The following is a 22,181-nucleotide window of genomic DNA, read 5'->3' on the forward strand; positions in this document are numbered from 1 at the left end:
AGGCTGAAGGTGTGGTTCAAGTGGTAGAATGGCCAGCCATGAGCAAGGGTGAGGTTCCAGATAAAAGTCCATATACTTCCAAAATATTTTCAATCAAACAGTAAGTCAAGTGCACTTTATATCATTTGACAGCCACCAACAGGCCTGGGGGTTGGGGAGAAACACTCAGCCACACACTGTTCTAGGCCATGTCTGTCAGCCACAGTCAGATCAGGCACAATATTCCCAGGGATAGAGATGGTACTCAAACCTATTAACACCCCTAAGAAAGGACGGATTTTTGAGGATCACCTTTGCCCTTAACAGAACTCTTGGTGGTACTGGGATTTGAACTCGGCGCCTTGTGTTTGCTAGGCTGGTGCCCTACCACTCAAGTCATGTGAGCAGAGCGTTAAATCTTTTCCTTAGGAATGTGTGACATGGCATCTTTCTGTGAGTTTTCAGTTTTTACTGTTGAGTCAACATTTCCAGGAATGAAGGAGCAATATAGCTAGGAATCTTCAAGCTTTGAATCCTACTAAATCCGCTGGGTGCGAAGTATATCCTACAGCCTTCATCACGAAAGCCATGGAACAGGAATCATATGAATCATGGATAGTATCTATAGGAACTCTGAAGAGGTAGACATCAAGGATACTGTCTGGCAATGGGTACACTTCTAATGTATCACGCAGACTCCCATTCGGCTGACTTTCCCCCAGGGATCTATGTGAATGAAGTTAATCTGTCCAAGTACTTTTTCAACAGAGGCCATGTGAACTGTAGAAAAACTAGTTCAATTGCTTATAGTGATTATTTATTTATTTATTACTGGTGCTGAGACTTGAACTCAGGGCCTCACCTTCTCAACTTGACTTTTCCACTCTCTACCAGATGAGCACATACCTACTTCTGACATTTGGGTGATTAAATTGAAGACAGTCTCACAGACTTTTCTGACCAGGCTATTTTCTAACCAGGGTGCTTCGGGTTTTCGCCTTTTGAGTAGCTAGGATAACAGTTGTGCACCACTAGCACCTGGCTTATTCTATTATCCTGTGTTACACACTTACTTACTTGGTGGTAAAATGCTCAGAACTTAGGCTTACGTCTTAACCATTTTTGAGTGTGGGGTTCGGTGGTGTGAAGTGCCTTCACACCTCTGCACAACCTTCACCATCCTTCATCTCAGAACTTTTTCATCCTCCCACACCACAACGCTCTACCCCTTCCACAACAGCTCCTGTTCCTCCCTCCCCCAGACCCTGGCAACAACCCTCTTCCATTTGACAACTTGAGGGTAAGTTTTATTACACGTTAGAACCCAACACATCTCTGAGATTATGTTGCAAATCAAGGAGAAAGACTTGAGTCAGCCCAGATATCCGCCCTGACATTCAAGAACTTGGATCAGAGAGTGGCAACAGAGGCATCTCCGAAAGACGCTGCCTCCCCCCACCCCCCGCAGAGCCTGCACCCAGACAGTGGAACCAGCACCCAGGCCTTCCTGCTGTTTTCTGCTTAGATAAATTATCACCCATAAACTGGCCACTTAGCACTTCTGAATTTTCAGTCTTGGGCCATTGACTCTACATTTTACAGACCACAGAATCCCCATTATAGCACACTTCAGCCTAGCTCATTACCGGTTTCAGATTGCTCAATGTAAAAGAAGCAACCCAATGCCAAGAGAGCTCAGAATCAACTGCTGAAGAGGGATGGCGGCCTTCAGCATCCCAGAGATGTCACGTCTCACCTTAAACAATGCTCATGCTCACCACAGTTGGCACCCAAAGCCCAGAGCCTTCTTTGCGTGCTGAGCCACCACAGTGCCCAGCTTCCACAGAGTTCCTTTAGTTCCAGTTTTTGCTGTAAGCTCATCCTTTCCCCCAGGATCTTATAGCATTTTCTACCCTGGTTGCAATTACTTTGCTAAACGTGCTCCTAAACCCTTTTGGAATGCTGGCAGGAAATGGATAAAAGAAAAAAGAATCTTTACTTCTAATTTTTTTTTTTAGGACACAGAATCAGAAAAACTATGTTTCAGAATTGGGTCTTACAAAGGAAGGGAGTAAACAACAGTGCATGGGAAGTAATTTTCAAATTGTACCATGATAGGATTTCATTTTAAAGAGAAGCTGTCCCAAACAAGATTTGATGCGAGCTTGAGTGCATATGATCTCAAAATCAAGCGAGGTGGCTCAAGAGCACTTCTCCCAACATGGGAGAAAACTTCACCACATAAAATCACAGTTGTATTAGGAGATCAAATACTGAATTTCAGGACATTTATTAAGCTGGGTGTCGGTGGTTCACACCTGCAATCCTGCCTACTCAGGAGGCTACAATCGGAGGATTGTGGTTGGAAGCCAACCCAGGCACCAAAATCTATGAGATCCTTTTCTCCAATTAACCAACAAAAAGCCAGAAATAGACCTGTGAGTAAAGTGGCAGAGTGCTAATCTTGAGCAAAATAGAGCTAAGGGACAGCATCAAGGCCCTAAGTTCAAGCCCTAGTACTGGTCCGTGCACACGCGCGCACACGTGTGCACACACACACACACACAAATATCAAGGGCAGAAGGAAGTCTTTAAGAATAGCAAGTGTAAAGATCTTGAGGCTGGAGGACGCCTGGAGTTCTTGAAGAGTGATGCCATGGTTTGAATGTACGCCCCCGCACTGCCCAAATTCATGCAAGGAAACTTTAATTCCCAGTGCAACCTGGAATTGGATAGTAGGGTCTGGTAGGAGATCCAGGAAATATAAAGGCTCTTGCCTTGTGAATAAACAAGGCAACAACATTGCAATCTAAGGATCTTGGGAAAGCAGGTCCACCCTCTGCTGCTTTTCTGTCAGTGTTCATCCTTTCCCTTGCCTTTGTCCTTATCAGGATGCAGCAAAAAATGTGCTTACTGGTCCCCAGTACACTGACCTTAGAGCTCCCAATTTCTAAGAGAGAAAACACAAAGCTCTCTGTCAAGTTCAGGAACAAATTCAGAACACTCCATCATTGTCAGAGTAGCACATTCGCCTTCACCTGTGAGAGGATGAACTGCTGATCTATAGAACATACCCAGTCTCAGGCTACAGCAGGCTGCAAAGCAGCCTGTAGTTGAGTTTAAGGACAGACCAGGAGCTAATCATGCCACGAATACAAATGTATTCTACAGTTTTCCATCAGGCAAGGGAATGGAGGAAATGAGAAGCTATTGTATGAAATAAGTCTAAAATCTTAGCTACTCAGGAGGATGGCATCTGAGGATCAAGGTTCAAAGCCAGCCCAGGCCTAAAAGTCCATAAGACTCTTCTCTCCAATTAACCACAGGGGGGAAAAAAGCTGGAAGTGGAACTGTGACTTGAGCACAGTGGTTGAGCATTAACCTTGAGCAATAAAGCTAAGGGGCAGCCCCAAGGCCCCAAGTTCAAGCTCCAGTGCCTGTCCCCCTACCCTGCCCCACCTCCAGCCTCCCAACTATGAAGAAAAAGCCTAAGCAGAGAGAATCCTGAACCAATCACAGCCAGGTAAACTGCAAGATGACACCTGTTAAAGAAAATAGAGCTACTTCTAGGAGTTATCAGAGCATAGGTAAATAACTACCTTCAATCACTCCCTTGGCCAGGCACCTTTGATCAGTGCACAGACTGCACACCTAGGTGTGACAGTCTCAATCTCCTTTCAAGCTAATAGCCAATCTATAAATGTTTTTTTTTTCTGGATGAGAAATGAAGGATAAGAGACTGCTAGAATAATTATCTTCCCTTAGTAAGATCCAATTGCTGAGTCTTAATTGATCTTCCTAACCACAGCAGCAAAAATAAGAAGCACCAGTGGTAGCTGAAGGCCAACTAAGGATTAGACACTATCCCCAGTAAATGTGCATTCATGATGAAAGGAGCCAGCTAGCAGAACTGATTCTCTAGTACCATCCATCTGGGTTGTTGATGGGTTTCTGCCCTAAATCTCCTTTTGATGGTATATAATTAATACAGAACAGTTCATTCTGACAGTCATCAGCTAGAAGGCTCAGTTTCTTCTTCCTGAGGCCTCTGCCTTCCTAGTTGAAGACCAACTTCACTCATTCATTTACTTCACTGGGGCATGTGATATCTAATAAACCACATGTATGTACAGAATGCACACAATTTGATATGTGATGACATCTATATACATCCGTGAATGTATCAGCACAATCAAGATCATGAGAATACACAAGGCCCTTAGAAGCTTTCTTCTCTGTAAGTAACCACTAGTGTGCCTATTTTCTGTCACTGTAGGTTGGTTTGCATCTTCTACAGTTTTATATAAACAGAATCATATGGTATATGGTGTCTTGATCTCATCCACTCTTTCATGCAACATAGCGCTTTGAGATCTAGTCCTATTGTGGCATTTGTCAATAGTACATTTTCTTTTATTGCACAATAGTAGTTTACTATATAAATACAACACAACTCATTAATCCTTTTACCTGGTGAATACATGGGTGATTTTCATTCTGTGTATGTGTATGAGAGAGAGAGAGAGGGGGGGGGAAGGGAGGGAGGGAGGGAGGGAGGGAGGGAGAGAGAGACAGAGATAGAGAGATTAGGATTGAACCCAAGGCTTTGTACATGCTAGGGAAGTACTCCACCACGTTAGCCATGTACCTAGTCCTTTTATTTTGCTTTTGGGACAGAGTCTGACTTGCCCAGGTTAGTCTCATACTTGGAATCCTCCTGTCTTTTTCTCCTTAAGCAAGCATTATAATCATGTATTTCCATGCTTGGTTTGCTTCCACTTAAAAAATAAATAAAAACCACCATCAGATTCAAAAGCATCAGTTCCTCTGGCATTGTCCTACTGAATCTTTACAATGATATTGTAGTTGTCTAAGACTACCATTGATTTTCAGATGATGAACTGAAAGCTCCCAAAGGTAAATAATCTTGATCAGTATTATAGAATAGCCCAATCGGGATTTGAACACAGAGCCAGTTAAAATCAAAGCTCAGGGGACTCACAGCTCCAGCCTAGAGGGACAGTACTTAAAAAGATAGAAGCCAAAGAAGAGCAACACAAAGCCTGGGGTCTTGACGGACATTTTCTATCTGCCTGTGAAGTCACAATGGAACACACCACATAAAAGTAAAATAGGAAAGACTGGTTTCAGAGCTGTGGGTTCCACTATACCTAGAAGACACTACCATGAAGCCATACCTAGACTAATGATCTGTACATAATAAGTTCTTAATACACCACTACTGACTGACTGAATGGCTGAATGCTCAAATGGATGGGATGGGATGGATGGACAGACAGGTGGGTAAGAGAGCTGGTGGAAGGAAGCTCTTTGTTGATTTGATGGTGGCGTCATCCAACCATCCTTTAAAATGACTTCAAAGATTACAGGCATCCCAATGCAGAGGGGGTCATTCTGATAATAAATCACCTCTCAGCCCAGCCTCAAGTCTAGGCTGCTCATAGTGGAGATGGTGTGCAGCTGTGAATCCACATAAGAAGGCCAAGTACAGAGTGCCTTCCCCTTTAAATCCCAGAATGCATTACTCTGAAGTCTGGAGCCACCTGTGTGGAGAGCAGGGAACTCCAGTACCTTGTCTCCTTCCAGCCTTGAGAAATGAATCTTGGCTTCTCGAGGCTTCACATTCTGTACCTGAGCCTTGACAAGTCCCAGCTGGTGGAAATCTAGCCACATTGCCGCTGATTTTATCTGGCAGAAGCCCTCCAGCCTGAGAACCCAGGTTCAAGCCCCATCTCTGACAGCTCTGTTGAAAACAAGTTCATTCACAGGCTATTTTATTGAAAGCTGCACATAGTTCTCATTACCATCTGATGACATAAGTGCATTTCTGAAGCCAAGAGAAACACAGTCATGTTCATGTGACTGGTTTTCCTGAGAATGCCGGGGAAGACTGCCTGGGGGAGGGGGTCGTCTCTTGCCTGACTCTTGTTTCCTCTCCTCTCATCACTCATGTTACCCTGAAAACATTGGGGACTGGCGACAGTGGAGTTCACACTAGTAGTTGCAGTTTGGGGGACACAGAACCCTAGTTCTGTTGCTGAGGTTTGCCTCTTGTCTCCATCATGAAATTCCATTCTGAACTCAGCATGTGCTCCTGGGGTAATGAGATTAAGCCACACATTTACAAATGGTGGGTGAGTCTAATGATGGTTTTATGGGGCCTTTAGTGGGGCTATTAGACAGTGCCTTCCCTCTCCCAAGACCACTCAATGGACTGTTGTAAGATGAACCACTTTGTTACTCTTCTCTCCCTCTCCACTTCCAACATCTGTCAGCCTCTTGTCCTCCTGGCATAAATAGCTTCTCACATAGAAAGACCCAACTGTCAACAGACTATAAGTGAATGGTATAGCCAGGCACCTCGGGTAGTGTCTCCAGTTCACCAACGGTGAGTCTTGAAGCATGACAGCAGGACAAGGAAGAAGCAGCAAGCGCATTCATGATGGATTTTAAGGCACCTTGAGTTTTCCATGAACAAAGAGGGCATAAGAGAGATCCAGGACTTAAGAGCTGGCAACAATGAGTGAGGGGCTCATCTCTTATCCCGCACCTGTGAGCCTGTTTATATATCTTGAAGATTCAAATAATGCTGATGATAATGACAGCAACTACCATTTCATGAAGGCCTGGGATGTGTCAGCTTTTTTTTGGGGGGGGGGGGTGGAGGGGACATGGGGCTTGAACTCTGGGCCTGGGCTCTGTCCCTGGACTCTTCAGCACAAGGCTAGCACTCTACCACTTGAGCCATAGTGCCACTTCTGGTTTTCTGGTGGTTAACTGGAGATAAGAGTCTCACAGACTTCCATGCCCAAGCTGGCTTTGAACTGTGATCCTCAGATCTCAGCTTCCTGAGTAGCTAGGATTACAGGCGTGAGCCACCAGTGCCTGGTGTGTGTCAGCATTTTTGTGCATGTCAGAGATGTCAGTCCATTTATTCTTTACAGCTACTGGAGATATGGACATGCGCATTCCCATTTTACAGCTAGAAAAACCAAAGCTCAAGGTGCCAAAGGTAGCATTGCCTGGCTAATCGGCGCTAGGACATAGCTCCAATAGTTCTTCAGCATTGCTTTTGCCTCTGGAGTGGTTCTCAGACTTTGGCATGTGTCCAGAGCACATGTGTCAAAGGCTTTGTGGGAAGAGACAAGTGGGCCCCACCTCTGAGTTCTGGCTCAGAGGCCTAGAGTAAAGCCTGAGAACCTGTGTTTCGTAATAAGTTCCCCTATGATACAGTTTGAGGGTATGGGGACCACATATTGAAAACCACTGGGCAAGGCAGATGAGGTCTACAAAATCTAGCCATCATGCTGTGTAGCCACTCAGCTCACAGCTATCTTTTGAAGAGGATTTGCTTTGCTATCTAATCCAAAGCCAGCAAATCACAGTCCCTGAATCCTACCAACCCCCATGCCATGTTTCCCCCTGCCTTTTCCTTGATACAAGATCTCACTATGTAGACCAAGCTGTCCTTGAACTCTTAATCCTCTAACCTCAGCCTTTCAAGTACTAGGATTACAGGTGTCCACCAAATACCCAGCCCATTCTTTTGTCTATTTCCTACAACTACTTTTGTGGTACCAAATCAAAGTCAAATATTTGTCCCAAACAGTGTCTTGATTCTAGGGTCCATGAAAACTAATAGATTCATTGTCCGGTTCTTTACAGAAAAAGTGTTTTAGCCCTTTGCTCTAAATCACATGGCTGTCTTACTTGTTTATCCCCTTACAAACATATCCCTGTCTAAATGTCTTACTTACTCACTTTTAACCTGTCTGTATTCCAGCAGACTCACCCACACAAGGGCAGGAACAATACATTCTTGAAGGTGTATGTCCTCCAGTGCCTACAAAAGGGCTTGGCAGGTAGCTGGAAGTCAGGAAGCATTTTCTGGATGGAAGAATGTCACTGTGGACTGTCCCCAATACCTGCCACTGAACCCAGAATAGCAAGAGTGTGTGGAGGAAATGGGATGACAGCAAGATAAGAGACTGCCAGGAAGCCAAACAAAGCCAGAGCTTGCAGGTAGGAAGGGAATGCTGGGCCATGTTGCTTCTCAGAGTGATGGGGAAATCAGACTCCTTAGTCACCAGGGCCAGCCTGGGATTGGAAGAGCCTTCCACCCCTAAGAAGAAAAGAACCCAGTGTGACCACAGTATGCTCCTTCCAGCCAAGGCCAGGCAGCCTCCTAGAATCTGATATGCTGGGTGGAGCAGGATGGATGAGGCAGGCTTCAGTGGCAAGAGCCCAGCGGCAGATCAATAGCCCCTGTGGCTCTTTGCTCACCAGCTGTGGTATCTGGATTTAGACGGTGAACTTTTCAGATCCTCAATGGATTCTCAAGTGGAGGACTTTTGCTCCATGGGTTAAATGATTATTTACTCATATTGAGTTTATTGAGTAGTTTATAGGCATCTGACCCTCTTTTAGGTTTTGAGCATATAGTGGTGAATGGACAAGGTGTGTCTTCCTCTAATAAAGTCAAGATCTTACCAGGCAGCACAGTCAAGAAAAGATGTAGATAGAAATAAATGTGTGCCTGGTGCCTGCTGTGAATTTAGGACGTAAAATATGTTTTTCTTCACCTCTCTGGTTCCCTACCAATGGGGGCTCTCTATGGTCCTATCTCCACCTGCTACAGGAACACTGAAGTGATGAATGACTGAAGCAAGCCTGCCAGTGTGACTTTCCAGCCTTCATGGAAATGGCTGCATTGGTGGAAGCTAGCAACTCAGCAAAGTCATTCATTTCTTCCCATATAAAAAGAGTTTACTATTACAAATAAGATATTACTTGTTAAAAATGACAATCTGGAACTATTTTTTATCATATACTTACATTCTAAGCTATTAGTCTCTATCCTCCTCCCTTTACAGATTCAATGCGAAAGGATTTGTTTGTTCTTACTTCAACCCAAGTGCCACATAGGGCGTGACACACAGTAGGTATTCAAATGAGTCAAAAAGAAAAACAAAAAACCACCTCAATGGCCATTCCTACAGGACAAAGTTTTCTGTTGTAGGCTTTGATTTTTTTCTTTCTTAGGGAGAAAACTCCAGTGTGCCCTTAAGCCAATCAACAGCTAATGATGACAGGCCTGGAACAGGCTCCATGTGGCAAAGTCAGAGGTCAAAGGAAAGAGCCTCTTGCTGACCTGCTGACTCCCTCCCAAAGATGGATGCCAACATTCTTCTTTGTGGAAAGTCTCTCTCTGCATTCAGCACATCCTAGAGAGAAGGCCCCAGGGGCTGCCATCCAGCAGGCTTGGGAGGGCAGGTGCAAATCTTGGCTGGAAAGGAAGGTGGGTGGAGGTGCTCAGGTCTTCAGCAGATGGTCTCCTGAAGCCTGCATGGGGCATTAGAGAGTTTAGTCTGGTGGCTCCACCTGGGCTCCTGTCCAAGACATTCAGGCTCAGTGGAGCCACAGAACTTTATCTGAATGAAGTCACACCTTTAAAAACAACCCCATAGCTGAGAATCTAGGGAACATAAAAGCTTCTGTATTGGCAGAAGTAAAAAAAAGTTTTTTTAAAAGCTTTGAGAGCGGGTGTGGTGGTACATGCTTATAATCCCAGTACTTAGAAGCTGAAGGCAAGAGGATCCTGAGTTTCTACTGGGCTACAATATACAATACTTTTTTTTAAAGTAAAACATCAAACAAACAAAAATCAAAAGGTTTTGAGAGAGCTGAGAAGAAACCCAGGATTCCTTGGAGTTTTTAAGATCCTCCTCCTCTCTCCACTTAACCTTCTTCTCCTGAGCCACAAAAGTTGCTTTTGACTCTCCATACCAGCTCATACTAACAGTGCTCACTTAAATCATTCCTATTTCCCAAGCAGGGAGGGGAAGAAAGAAACAACTGTTTTATTGAGCAATTCCTATGTGTTTTATGAACATTTCTTCATTTGAAGCCAGATCAGCCCTGAGGTCTACAGGTCTCGGCTTGGTTCCAGGGATAGCTGTCTGAGATGAAAGATACCTCTGCTAACTCAATGGCTGTCTGATCTTCAACATGTTCCTTAACTTCTCTGAGCTTCACTTTACTTGTCTGTACAACAGATGCAGTAATAGTAATCACCAAACATAGGTTTGGTTTTTTTTGTAGGTGTATTGGTAGTGCGATTTGAACTCTGGGCCTGGGTGCTATTCTTTAGCTTTTCACTCAGGGCTGGCTGTCTACTACTTGAGATATAACTCCATTTCTGTTCTCTCTGTCTCTGTCTCTGTCTCGTCTCTCTCTCTTTTTCTCGGCTTTCCTACAAGGGCTAGCTTCAAACCATGATCCTCAGATCTTAGCTTCCTAAGTATCTAGGATTATAGGCAGGAGCCACTGATGCCCAGCTCAAACATAGTTCTTAACAAGATAAAATGGGAGAATACATGGAATATTAAAAAAATAGTAGCAGATCAGGAAGAATAGAGGGAAATAGATGGATCTGGATAAAAACATCATAATGAGCAAGGTAAGCCAGGCAGAGGATACAGGTTTTCTCTCATTAGTGGACCTCGCCCCCCAAATATAACCTCCCCTATATTCACATGTAGAGGCATATGTTTCCATATACAACCGAAGACTATAGACTAAAGAACTATATGCAGAAGTGAAATTCCATGGTACAAACTCTTTGAATAATTAAAAGTTTCACAAAATGATTATCAGAAAGCTCAACTAAGTTTTGAATGGAGTGTTACTGGGAGGGGGCAGATAAATGGAAAAGGAAATGGTGGATATATCTGAATATTTAATGCAACTTACATATGCAAACACACATATACACACACTGCTTCTTTACTTATTTCATTTGTTCCTGGGTACCTTATCTGATTCAATCATTTGGCTTTTATAATAGTGTTGCAATAATATGAATGGGCTGATCTTTCTGATACATTGATTCACTCTCCCTCATACACATATGCTCCATACTGGTATGGTGGGGTTATAGGAAAGATCTACTGTTAGACTTTGGAGGCACATCCACACTGATTTCCATAGAGGTTGCACTAATTTACATTCCCATTAACAGTGTAAGAGCATTCTCCCCCACCAGTGACTGGTGTTTGTGTTTTTGGTGTTCAATGAAAATTTAATAAATTTCTCTAGTATTGTCACCATCATCACCACCACCACCACCACTATCATCATCCACTCAAGGAAGCAGAGGTCATCTCTGCATGACTGCAGAGATGATTTTCATGGGCGGGGCTTCTTTTGCAGGCTGGAGCTTGCAATGGGCCCTGCAGACTTTGATTTGGATAAATAATGTGCTGGTTTAGAAACAGTGTGCTTCTGCCCCCAGCTCCTCCCTCCTGCTCCTGTGCAGTCCAGGTTCTGACTCCATCTGCAGTGAGGCACAATCTTCACATATACACTCTCTCTTCCTGAAGTCTGGCAACCTGAGAAAACTCTGAGGAGGTCAGAATGGGTGGTGAATCAGCTTACAGCAGATATTTTTGGAAATGTACAGGGAATGGGAAGATGTGCTAAGTGATAAGACTTATTTACTTACTTATTTTTCTGGTACTGAGGATTCAACTCACTCCCTCAGGCTTGCTAAGCAAGCACTCCAGCACTTGAGCTATGCTCCTAGTCCTTTGCTTTAGTTTATTCTTGATAGAGTGTAGCACTCACTTCGACTTGGCTAGCCTAAGATTCTGATGCATCTACTTCAGCTTCTAGAGCAGTTGGTATTCCACGTGGGCAGCATAACGTCTAGGGTTTGTGTTTTGTGTTTTTGTGCTGGCACTGGGGCTTGAACTCAGAGCCTGAGCGCTGTCCTTCAAGCGTTTGCTCTCCTCAAGGTTTGCACTCTACTACTTGAACTATAGCTCCATTTCCAGCTTTTTTTTTTTTCTGTGCAATTTGAGTCACCAGAGCTTCCCTGCCTAGAATGGTTTTGAATGTCATCACCCAGATCTCAGCCTCCTATGTAGCTGGGATTACAGGCATGAACTGCTCTTATCTGGGTCCTAACTTGATTGAGATGAGGAGAGATAACTTTTGCCTGGGTTGACCTTGAACCATGATCCTCTTGAGAATCCTTCTGAAAAGCAGGCATTATACCATGCCCAACCCTAACAGACTTCCCTTTAAAAAAAATTGAGCCGGGTGTGGTGGAAAACAGAAAACAGGAAGTGAAGCTGTGGCTCAAGGGGTAGGGTCATAGCCTTGTGCTGAAGAGCTTAGGGTCAGAGCCTGGGCTCAGAGTTCAAGCCCCACAACAGACCAATAAAATAAGTAAATAACTAAATTAAAATGGTGGAACCTGGGTTATGCTTTTAGGCAGGCATTCTACCACTTGCACCCTTTATCATTTTGGATAGGTCTTGTTTGCCATTTCTTAGGTGTGAATATGAAGTTGAGGCCCCAGTAAAATTACTAGCCCTTGGAGATTAAGGATTTGGGATATGTGTATTTGAGAACTCTCTGTAGACACATGAGGTAGCTAAAACATCTACAAAAAGGATGTTCACTCCAGAGAAGAAACTAGAAGATCTCACACAATTCTCAAGAAGCAGCGACAAGAGAGAACTTCTAAGAAAATCATCTTTTCGTGCACCCAATGTATAATCTCCACCAGGAGGAAGACGTGTAACAACCATATTGGAGGGTAGTATATAATAAATCAAAAGCCTTTGAGGGATTCACATGGGGCCCTCCTCCTCTAGAAACAGTACTTAAGGAACCACCACAGCCTAGTGGTAGAGTGGTTGCCTAGCATGCACGAAGACCCAGGTTTGATTCCTTTGTACTACACACGTAGAAAAAAGCTGAAAGTGGTGCTGTGGCTCAAGTGGTAGAGAAGCACTATCTTTGAGGAAGCCCAAGGACAGTACTCAGGCCCTGAGTTCAAGCCTTAGGACTGCCAAAAATTAAAAAAAAAAAAAGGTATAGAAAACTGCCCACCATACAGTGGTCAGAGACAGACTCACCCCTAGTATTCAATAACAATACTCACAGTAGGGGCCGGGAGTTTGGCCTAGTGGTTAAAGTGCTTGCCTAGCATGCATGAAGACCCGGGTTCGATTCCTTGGTACCACATATAGAAAAAAGCCGGAAGTGGTGCCGAGGCTCAAGTGGTAGAGCTCTAGCCTTGAGAAAGTCCAAGGACAGTGCTCAGGCCCTAAGCTCAAGCCCAGGACTGGCAAAAAAAAAAAAAAAAAAAAAAAAAAAAAAAAAAAGTTCTAAAAAAGAAGCTCTGTCTGGGTCCTGAGTTCAAGCCCCAGGACTGACCAAAAAAAACCAATACTCACAGTATTTGTGGAGATCACTTTTGCTTTGAGCATGAACGTTTGGTTCTCTTTAGGAGGTTTAGAGCATCTAGGCCCAGGTCTGCCCCTTAGACAATGGCTGCCCTCCCCAAACTTTCATGTTCAAATGCCCCCTAGTGGTGGGAGGTGCCACTCCCTCTTAAAAGCTACCAATGAAAACGCATCCCACAGCCTGCAGAGACAAAGCTGAATGAACATACTGGGATACAAAAATATTCACAGGATACACAGTAGCAGGAAAGTTAGGGTAAGTTGTGATCATCATCACATTTGTTTCCCCAAAATAACTAGAAAAATTCATTACTCTCTATACAGGTACTTGAACATGCAAGCAAGAAAGGCTGGAAAACAATTTTCCTTGGTAGAAATATGACTGTTTTCCTCTTGTTTTTCTAGATGTCTCCTTCCTCCCTCTCTCCCTCCCTCTCTTCCTCCCTCCCTCCCTCCTTCTCTTTCTCCCTCCCTCCCTCTCTTTCTTCTTTTTAAAGAGAAAACATGCTATTTTCTTCCTTCTCCTCCTCCTCTTCCTCCTTCCCCCTCCCTCCTCCTCCCCCCTCCTCCTCCTCTTCATCCACCTCTTCCTCCTCCTCCTTCTCCTCTTCCTCCTTCTTTGATATCTCTTCTTTTCCTTCTGCTCCTTCTCTTTCTTTATAAAGGAAGAACATGCTGTTTCAAAACCCCCACAGTAGGCTCTCCTGCCTGGATTCTTGCCTGGACTTAGTGAAGGTGTTCTCAAGCAACACAGTCTTCCATCTTCTACTAAACCTCTGACCATGTCACCAAACCATGTAGGAGCCAGAATGTGGTAGGTACTGGATGAAGTTGTGCCAAATTGCGCCAGCCCTCTTCTATCCTGACTGGGTCAGAATTTTGCTGAGATCTCGTTCAACAAGGCATCACTTTCACCCAGTGCTTCTGGATTCCCCAGGAACACTAGTTAAGATCTATAGATAGGCCCAAATATGACAACTGGTAGATTGGAGTCAAGGACACTGGGATTTATCCCACAGAGCACATGACAGGCTCTCCTGCAAAGAGCTACTGGGCCAAAATGTCAAGAAGACTGAGGTTCCGAGCCCTGCTCACCAAGTGTTTTTTATTTCTGGTAGCTTACCAATGACTTTCCAAATTCTCCTACAGGCCTTACCTGCTGTAAACATGTCACTCTACTGTCTCCAGGAAAAGGGAGACACTATTAATGGTTTGAGTCTGGAGAGAAAGCAGAGACTGTAGGTAGCAAATCAGTAGTAGACTCTGGTTCTCTGATGGGCTCCCTGCAGGCCTCCCTGGGTGATATTCAAGTCTTAATTTGGACTCAGCAAAGGCAAAGGATATGGACAATGTCTTTGACTGGTTTTCAATTCAGTTATTTGAAATCACAAGATACAAGCCTTTCCTTTGTCATCTATCCTATTTGTCATTTTCACATTGTTTTAAGAAGAGCCAGTGAGCTTTTATGTAACCACATGTCCACACTCAAGAATACTTCCCTACATGGGAGATGGCTTACAATTTGCATTCTATTAAATTGAAGGCATTTCTCAGAGGAAATAAGAGTAATAAAGAGTATCACCGGAAGGTATATCACCAACCCCAGGGTCGGGAGTGAGATGAAAGGTTTCAAGCCAAAATGAAAACACATTACTCTCAGGCCTAACTAGTCTTTACTATTTTGCCTCCAGCACACAGCTTTTCCTCATTCACTATAATTTCTCTTGATAGAAAAATGGTTTATCTCAAATCATAGACAATATGATATTAAACATCAGAACTTTTATGAGTGGAAGGCATTTAGAGCTAGCATTTTTCTAATCTTAGTACACAACAGTTTGTCTTTTTAACAAAATTTTAAGATCCATAAATAGCTTTGTAAAGAATAGACTTTCAAAGACCTCATAATTTTATATCTAAAGCTCATTTCTTCCACACAACATGACCCTTTCAAACACCTTTAATATAGACTCACATTTTATTGGACAAATATAGAACCCTCCAAATAGCACGAAAAGACATTTTCTCTCCCTGGAGAGCAATTTCCTTTTCTAATCATGTGTGTGCGTCATCTAGGTTTGAGTAAGTGTAGAGAGCAGAGAAAACCTGCCAAGGAACAATAGAACTGTAAGAGATGGGAATACCCTTTCATTTGCCATAATTCTAACCACTTGTTTAATCGTGTTAATCATTTTCTTTCAAAACAAATCAAGGAAATTTCAGTTTTATGTTTCCCAAAGACAAGTGGATGAGTCAAATGGTCTCCAAAAATACCATAGACACTCACATTTGGGTCTGTTAGATTTAATCAAGAATCCTCGCTTCTGCAACTCTCTGTTCCTTTGGGTCAACATGAGTAAAAATTTCCCCTGAATGTACTACTGGATGCTATTTAATGGTCCTAGGGAATAATCTACTCAAGCCGAAAAAAAAATTTAACAGCTCAACTCTGGAACATCTAGGGCCCAGCTTAGCAGGAAACAATGTCCTTTGGGTAAACAAAAGAAAAGACAGGTCACTCAAAGTTGCTGGAAATGAGATCAGCAAGAAAATGGAACAAGCTCACAGATCTAGTTAGTTGTAGGAACTCAGCACTCTATTGTTGGCAATAGCATAATTGGGGTCTTCAGCCAATTAGCACCACATCAGAGATTCCAGACAAGACAGAATCAAACCCTCTCATTCTTCTAAAACAAATTCTTTAATATGCTACTCTTCAGTGACCAACTATGAGAAAGCATCCCTTTGCTGTCACCAACAGAGAAAAACCTTCAGTTTTCATGGAGATGTTTTCTGTGATTCTAGTCTAAGACATTTTCTCTTCTGCACCACGAACAGAGATGGCAAAGCTGAAGAGCTTATACTGTTCAGACAAATAAGACCAAAAGATGAAGTAAATTCAGTAAAAAGAATACTTCACTAAGTGAAGACTAGTTAAGAGCACATTTTGTTGACAACAAATGGCCAAACTTTCAAGACAGACACATAAAATCATACAGGAAAAGATTCCTGCATTCTAATTGGAAATTTAAAGAATACCTTCCTGGTTGAGCAAATCCTAAACTTTATATTCAATTTTATCTGTCTGCTAGCTCCACATGGAAGAAGGAAATGAAAAAAAATGGCCAAAGAGATGAAAGAAGTAGCTGGGTCAGATGGCTTAAGCCTATAATCCCTATTACTCAGGAGGCAGAGATCAAGGCTAACCTGGATGGAAAGAAGTCTTGCAGACTTCTTTCCCACTCCATCCCACTCAATGGCTGGGTGCTGTGGTATGTGTCTGCTATCCACGTTATGGGGGGGGGGAGTACAATGGCTGGATGATGGCACAGTGACAAGCACTTATCATCTTCAACAACACAGAGAGACTCACATATAGATTTAGTCCAGGCTGGCCCAGACATACAGCAAGACTCTAGCTCAAAAAGAATCAATGTGCAAAGGGACTGGAGTTGTGGCTCAAGTGGTAGTAAGTACAAAGCTCTGAGTTCAAACCCCAGCATATGTGTGTGTGTGTGTGTGTGTGTCTGTGTGTGAGAGAGACAGAGAGACAGAAACAGAGACAGAGACAGCATAGAAGAGTCATTATACTACAGTTATTAATGAATTGTTAAATCTTGCTTAATTATAATGAACGTTTTCTGAGAACATTAGCACCTTGAAAGTTCTTGTGCTACTTTAAGGTGGTTTAAACTCAAATACATTCTGTCAAACAAAAAGATCTCCAATGAAATGAATTCAGTGGGTGAAGGGAAGGCAACAGTGGACAAACACTTCAGTCTGGCAATGTTGCCTCTGAAAGTTTGCAGGAAAGATGAGAACGCCTAGCTTGAGATGTGCTTCTAAGCTGAGACTACAAGAAGAGAAAGTATGAAGCACCAAGAAATGGCAAAAAAGAATGGCTGTACACCAGGCCCTAAGTATTTGAGATACATAGTTCCAAGAGAAACCCATGAGTACTTAGAACACAGAGTTTAGGGCTTTACTGGAGGTGCTTGGTACTTTTCTCCATCAAACTTTAAAGGCATGCTGTTTTCAAACACATTTAAAATTTTCACCTTATCACTTACAGTATTATTAGCACATTCACTTTTGCCCTGCTTCAGGGGTACCATTTGAATTTTTTCTTTATGCCAGTCCTGGGCCTTGAACTCAGGGCCTGGACATTATCCCTAAGCTACCTTTGCTCAAGGCTAGCCCTTCACCACTTGAGCCTTAGCCCCATTTCTAGATTTTTCTGGTAGTTTAGTAGACATACGAGTCTCAATCCTGATCCTCAGATTCCAGTATCCTGAATAGCACTGTCTAGCTTCATTTGTATTTTTTGTCAGTCCTGGGCCTTGAACTCAGGGCCTGGGCACTGTCCTTGGGCCTTCTCAAGGCTGAAGCTCTACCACTTGAGCCACAGCACCAATTCTGGCTTTTTTCTATGTATGTGGTAGTGAGGAATAGAACCCAGGTCTTCATGCATGCTAGGCAAGCACTATATCACTAGGCAAAACTCCCAGCCCTTCATTTGTATTTTTTGAGAGACAGATTTTCACAAAATTGAAAGCAGGTAAACACTACGCAGTTCCTGCTATGAATAAAATACATAGCTGTAAAGGACTGATTTTAGAAGCTCTCTATATTGACTGAAGTACAAAGTTTCAGTTCTTGAACTGTCTTTTGGTTTTTATTTTTCTGTTTTGCGCTTGGTAAGAACAACAACAATAAAAAATTGCCACCATCATCAACAAAAAAATATGTGTAAAAATTTGCAAGTAAAGTGGTCTGACTGTATATTAGTAAGAAAAAAGGGAGAACAGAAAGGAAGCAAGTTCTTCTCAGCAAACCAGGACAGCCTGGGAATAGTGCCAGACAACTTCAGGAAATGTCAAGGTCTTTCTTTGAGGTAGTATTTAAACACAGCAAGGATAACTGGGAAGAAAAAGGCTAAGTCCATACTTCTTCCATCTCCTTTCAAAAACCTCTGATTGGTAAAGTTCATGGCCAAGTTACAAGCTCCTCTTTCCCCCACCCAAAATAATATGTCAATATCTTACATTTCAAAGTCAATGTTCCAGAAACATTTCTGTTTTCACCCAATCTAGGAATAGTCAATCAAGTCAAATGAATCAACCATAAATCACCTAAGGCTTGATTTCATCTGCCATTTCCACCTCCCACTGGGACTCATGACGTTGCCAACCCATTCAGTTCCAAACACTGTTCTGAATCATCCGAGTCCCCCACCCCCTTCTGAACTAGAATGAGGAAGAAGCATGGGAAAGACAGAGTTCACATTCCAGAGACCCCTTGGAGACCAGTACCTGTTCAGGCTTCAGCCCTGGTGGGACCCAGGCATACTCTTCCAAGGCACAGCCCGAATCGTCATCCGAGGTCGAGTTCCTCTGGAAGTCAAACATGAGTTTGCTGATGGTCTTCTCCATCTCCAGCGGCATCACTGTCACCATGTGCTCCTCCTGGGGACACTTGCAATGCAGGCAGATCTTCCTGCAGACATCAGACAGGGGCAGGTGAGAAGAAAAAAGAAACCTTTCCCCCTCTCATCCCCTTCAAGAGCCAACCAGTCATAAGCCTCAGATCCCCGACCAGTAACACATCCTTTGGCAACCAATTCCTCAAGCTCAGATCTAGAGAATGCCTGTGTTGGTGGAAGGTGTGGTACCTGCGTGGCATGTGGAAACAGTGAAGGTTGAATGCAAAGCCTTAGTTATTTCACTCTAGGCCAGTAGCTCTTCCACTTGAACTACAGCTCCACTTCTGGCTTTTTGCTGGTTAATAGAAGGTTAAGAGTTTTACTGACTTTCCTGCCCAGGCTGCCTTTGAACCATGAGCCTCAGATCTCAGCATCCTGAGTAGCTAGGATACAGGTATGAACCAACAGTGCCTGGCCACAAATCTGGTCTTAAGATTTCATAGGACAGATATGTTCATCTCTATTAGAAGATCATGGATTGGAATCTTAATTAGAAAACCAAAATTATCTATCTTTCTTTCCATCTATCTATCTATCTATCTATCTATCTATCTATCTATCTATCATACCTACCTATTGTACTGGGGTTTGAACTCAGGGCCTTGTGCACTACTACTAGACACATGTCCTCAGCCTTGGTGAATTTTTTGACAGCTTTGTTGTTAGGTTTTGAATATACAAGGAGATCATGCATTTGAAGATCATGCATTCATAAGGTAGCAGTCACAGATAAAAAATCTCTCCCCACATTGAACATTTCTCTTTTAAGGTTACCATCTGTTTCCACATTTATAGCTTCAGAAACGATGAAGCAATAAATGTGTTGATGTCAGTAATACAAAAGTATTTCTGAAGCCGGGCACAGTGGCTCACACCTATAATCCTAGCTACTCAAGAGGCTGAGATCTGGGGACCAAGGTTTAAAGCCAGCTCAGGCACCAAAGACTCTGAGACTCTTATCTCCAATTAACCACCAGAAAACCAGAAGCGGCAGTGTGGCTCAAGGGGTAGGGCAGTAGCCTTGAGTTGAAGAGTTCAGAGACAGAGCCCAGGCCCAGAGTTCAAGCCCCATGACCAAGCAAAATACAAAAAAGTATTTCTAGTTTCCATCAATAGATAAAAATAAGATGGGGAAAGTAAGTAATTTTCTGTTTATCTGATTTTTATTATTAGTTTCAGTAGCCATTTATAAAGGCAATGAAAGAGTATGAAATAGCCTGGAATTCTAAATCAAATCTATCTGTCTGTCTGTCTATCTATCTATCGTATTGGGGTCTGAACTCAGAATTTTGTGCTCTACCACTTGCTCCATGTCCCTAGCACTGAAGTTTTGTACCACTCTGCTGAAATATAATTCACAGGGGCTGAGAGTTTGGCATAGTGGTCAAATGTTTGCCTAGCATGCACGAGGACCTGGGTTCAATTCCTTGGTGCCACATACATAGAAAAGGATGAAAGTGTTGCTGTGGCTCAAATGGTAGATCTCTAGCCTTAAGAAAGCCCAAGGACAGTGCTCAGGCCCTAAGTTCAAGCCCCAGGACTAGCAATATATATATATATATATGTATATATATATATGTATATATATATACATATATATATTGCACATCATTAAATCCACCATTTAAAAATATATACTGAGCCAGGTGCCAGTGGCTCATGCCTGTAATCCTAGCTACTCAGGAGGCTGAGATCTGAGGATCACAGTTCAAAGCCAGCCCGGGCACAAAAATCCATGAGACTTTTATCTCCAATTAACCATCAGAAAACTGGAAGTAGTGCTGTGGCTCCAGTGGTAGGGTGATAGCTTTGAGCTGAACAGTTTAGAGACTGTGCCCAGGTCCAGAGTTTAAGCCCTACAACCAACCCAAAAAAGAAACACACACACACACACACACACACACACACACACACACACACACACACGCACACACACTGGCTGGGTGTTGGTGGCTCATACATCAATCCTCACTAATTGGGAAGCTGAGATCTAAGATTTGTGGTTCAAAGCCAGACCAGGCAAGAAAGTCTTTGAGATTCTTATCTCCAATTAACCACTAAAAATCAGAAGTAGAGCTGTGGCTCAAGTGGTAGATTGCTAGTAAAATTCTCAAGGACAGCACCCAGCCCCTGAGTTGAAGCCTCAGGATCAGCACATACACAGAAATGTATACTCATTCAGTGTATTCATCTTTATAAATAAGACTGTTCTATATGTTTAAATTGAAGTTTTCTCTGTAGGTATTAATTTGACTTCCTTTGGGCAATTGCTGAATCATGTAGCAACCTGGTTTAGCTTTGGGTTTTTGTTATTGTTGTTTTGTCAGTCATGGGGCTTGGGCACTGTCCTTGAGCTCTCTGCTGAAGGTTAATACTATACTACTTTCAGCTACCACACCACTTCTGGCTTGTGAGTGGTTACTTGGAGATAAGAATCTTACGGGGACCTTTCTGCCAGGTTGGCTTTGAACCTTGATCTTCAGATCTCACCCTTATGAGTAGCCAGGATTACAGGCATGAGCCACCAGCACTGGAATTGGTTTAATATTTTGAAGAACTGAACATTTTTATTCTAAACTATCCACATTCTAAAAGACTAGTTTGCCTGTCTTTTGGATTGTAGCTCTCCTTTTAGATATGATGTGGTTTGAATTTGCATTTCCCTAATGGCTAACCAAATTGGGAATCTTTTTATGTGATTGTTATATGTCTCCTTTAGGAAAAAGAGAATTGTCTTTTAAGCCCTTACTCTACTTTTTCTTTGGGTTGTTTGGACTTATTTTCTAACTACAAGCTGTCATTATATCTTTTCTGGATATATGTCTTTTATCAGATACCTGATTTGCAACAATTTTCCTATATTCTGTAAGGTTTATATTTTTACTTTCTCCAATTTCTTTCTTTCTGCTATTACTTAAACTTCTGGAAACATATCTAAGAAACTCACTCTCCCTTAGTCCTTTGTTTAACTATTCCCTCTCATCAAAGAATATTGTGCTTTTAGGTCTTACATTTACATTAAGATCCCTTTTATGTTGGTTTTTATATGAAGCATGAGAGAGACGTCCAGCTCCATTCTTACCTGGCTGTCGAAGTGCCCTGATATCATTTGTCCAATAAAGACTAGTCTTAGGCAGGCATTGGTGGCTCACACCTGTCATCCTAGCTACTCAGGAAGCTGAGAACTAAGGATTGTGATTTGAAGTCACCCCAGGCAGGAAAGTCAGTGAGACTTATCTCCAGTTACCAGTAAAAAGCATCAAAGCTCAAGTGCTAGTGCTAGACTTGGGGATAAAAACCTAAGGGGGGAATAACACCCAGGCCCCAAATTCAAGCCTCAGTCCCAACACACACACACACACACACACACACACACACACACACACACACGGCGGGGGGGGGGAGGAAGGAATGGGAGGGAGGGAGGAAGGGAAAGAGAAAGA

At 42.9% G+C, this 22,181-nt stretch overlaps 1 protein-coding gene across 2 annotated transcripts in view; it reads right to left on the bottom strand.

The window, feature by feature from the left end:
* Prickle2 (prickle planar cell polarity protein 2) overlaps positions 1–22,181 on the bottom strand; it is a 179,089-nt gene that overhangs the window by 56,572 nt on the left and 100,336 nt on the right. For both annotated transcript variants that reach the window (XM_090323515.1, XM_090323526.1), the window contains exon 2: positions 18,569–18,752. In XM_090323515.1, the coding sequence (XP_090179641.1) occupies positions 18,569–18,752 (184 nt within the window). The remainder of the gene's footprint in view (positions 1–18,568; positions 18,753–22,181) is intronic.

Source organism: Megascapheus bottae, chromosome 2 (assembly GCF_031878675.1).
Source record: "Megascapheus bottae isolate mThoBot1 chromosome 2, mThoBot2.hap1, whole genome shotgun sequence".
Taxonomy (NCBI): Eukaryota; Metazoa; Chordata; class Mammalia; order Rodentia; family Geomyidae; genus Megascapheus; species Megascapheus bottae.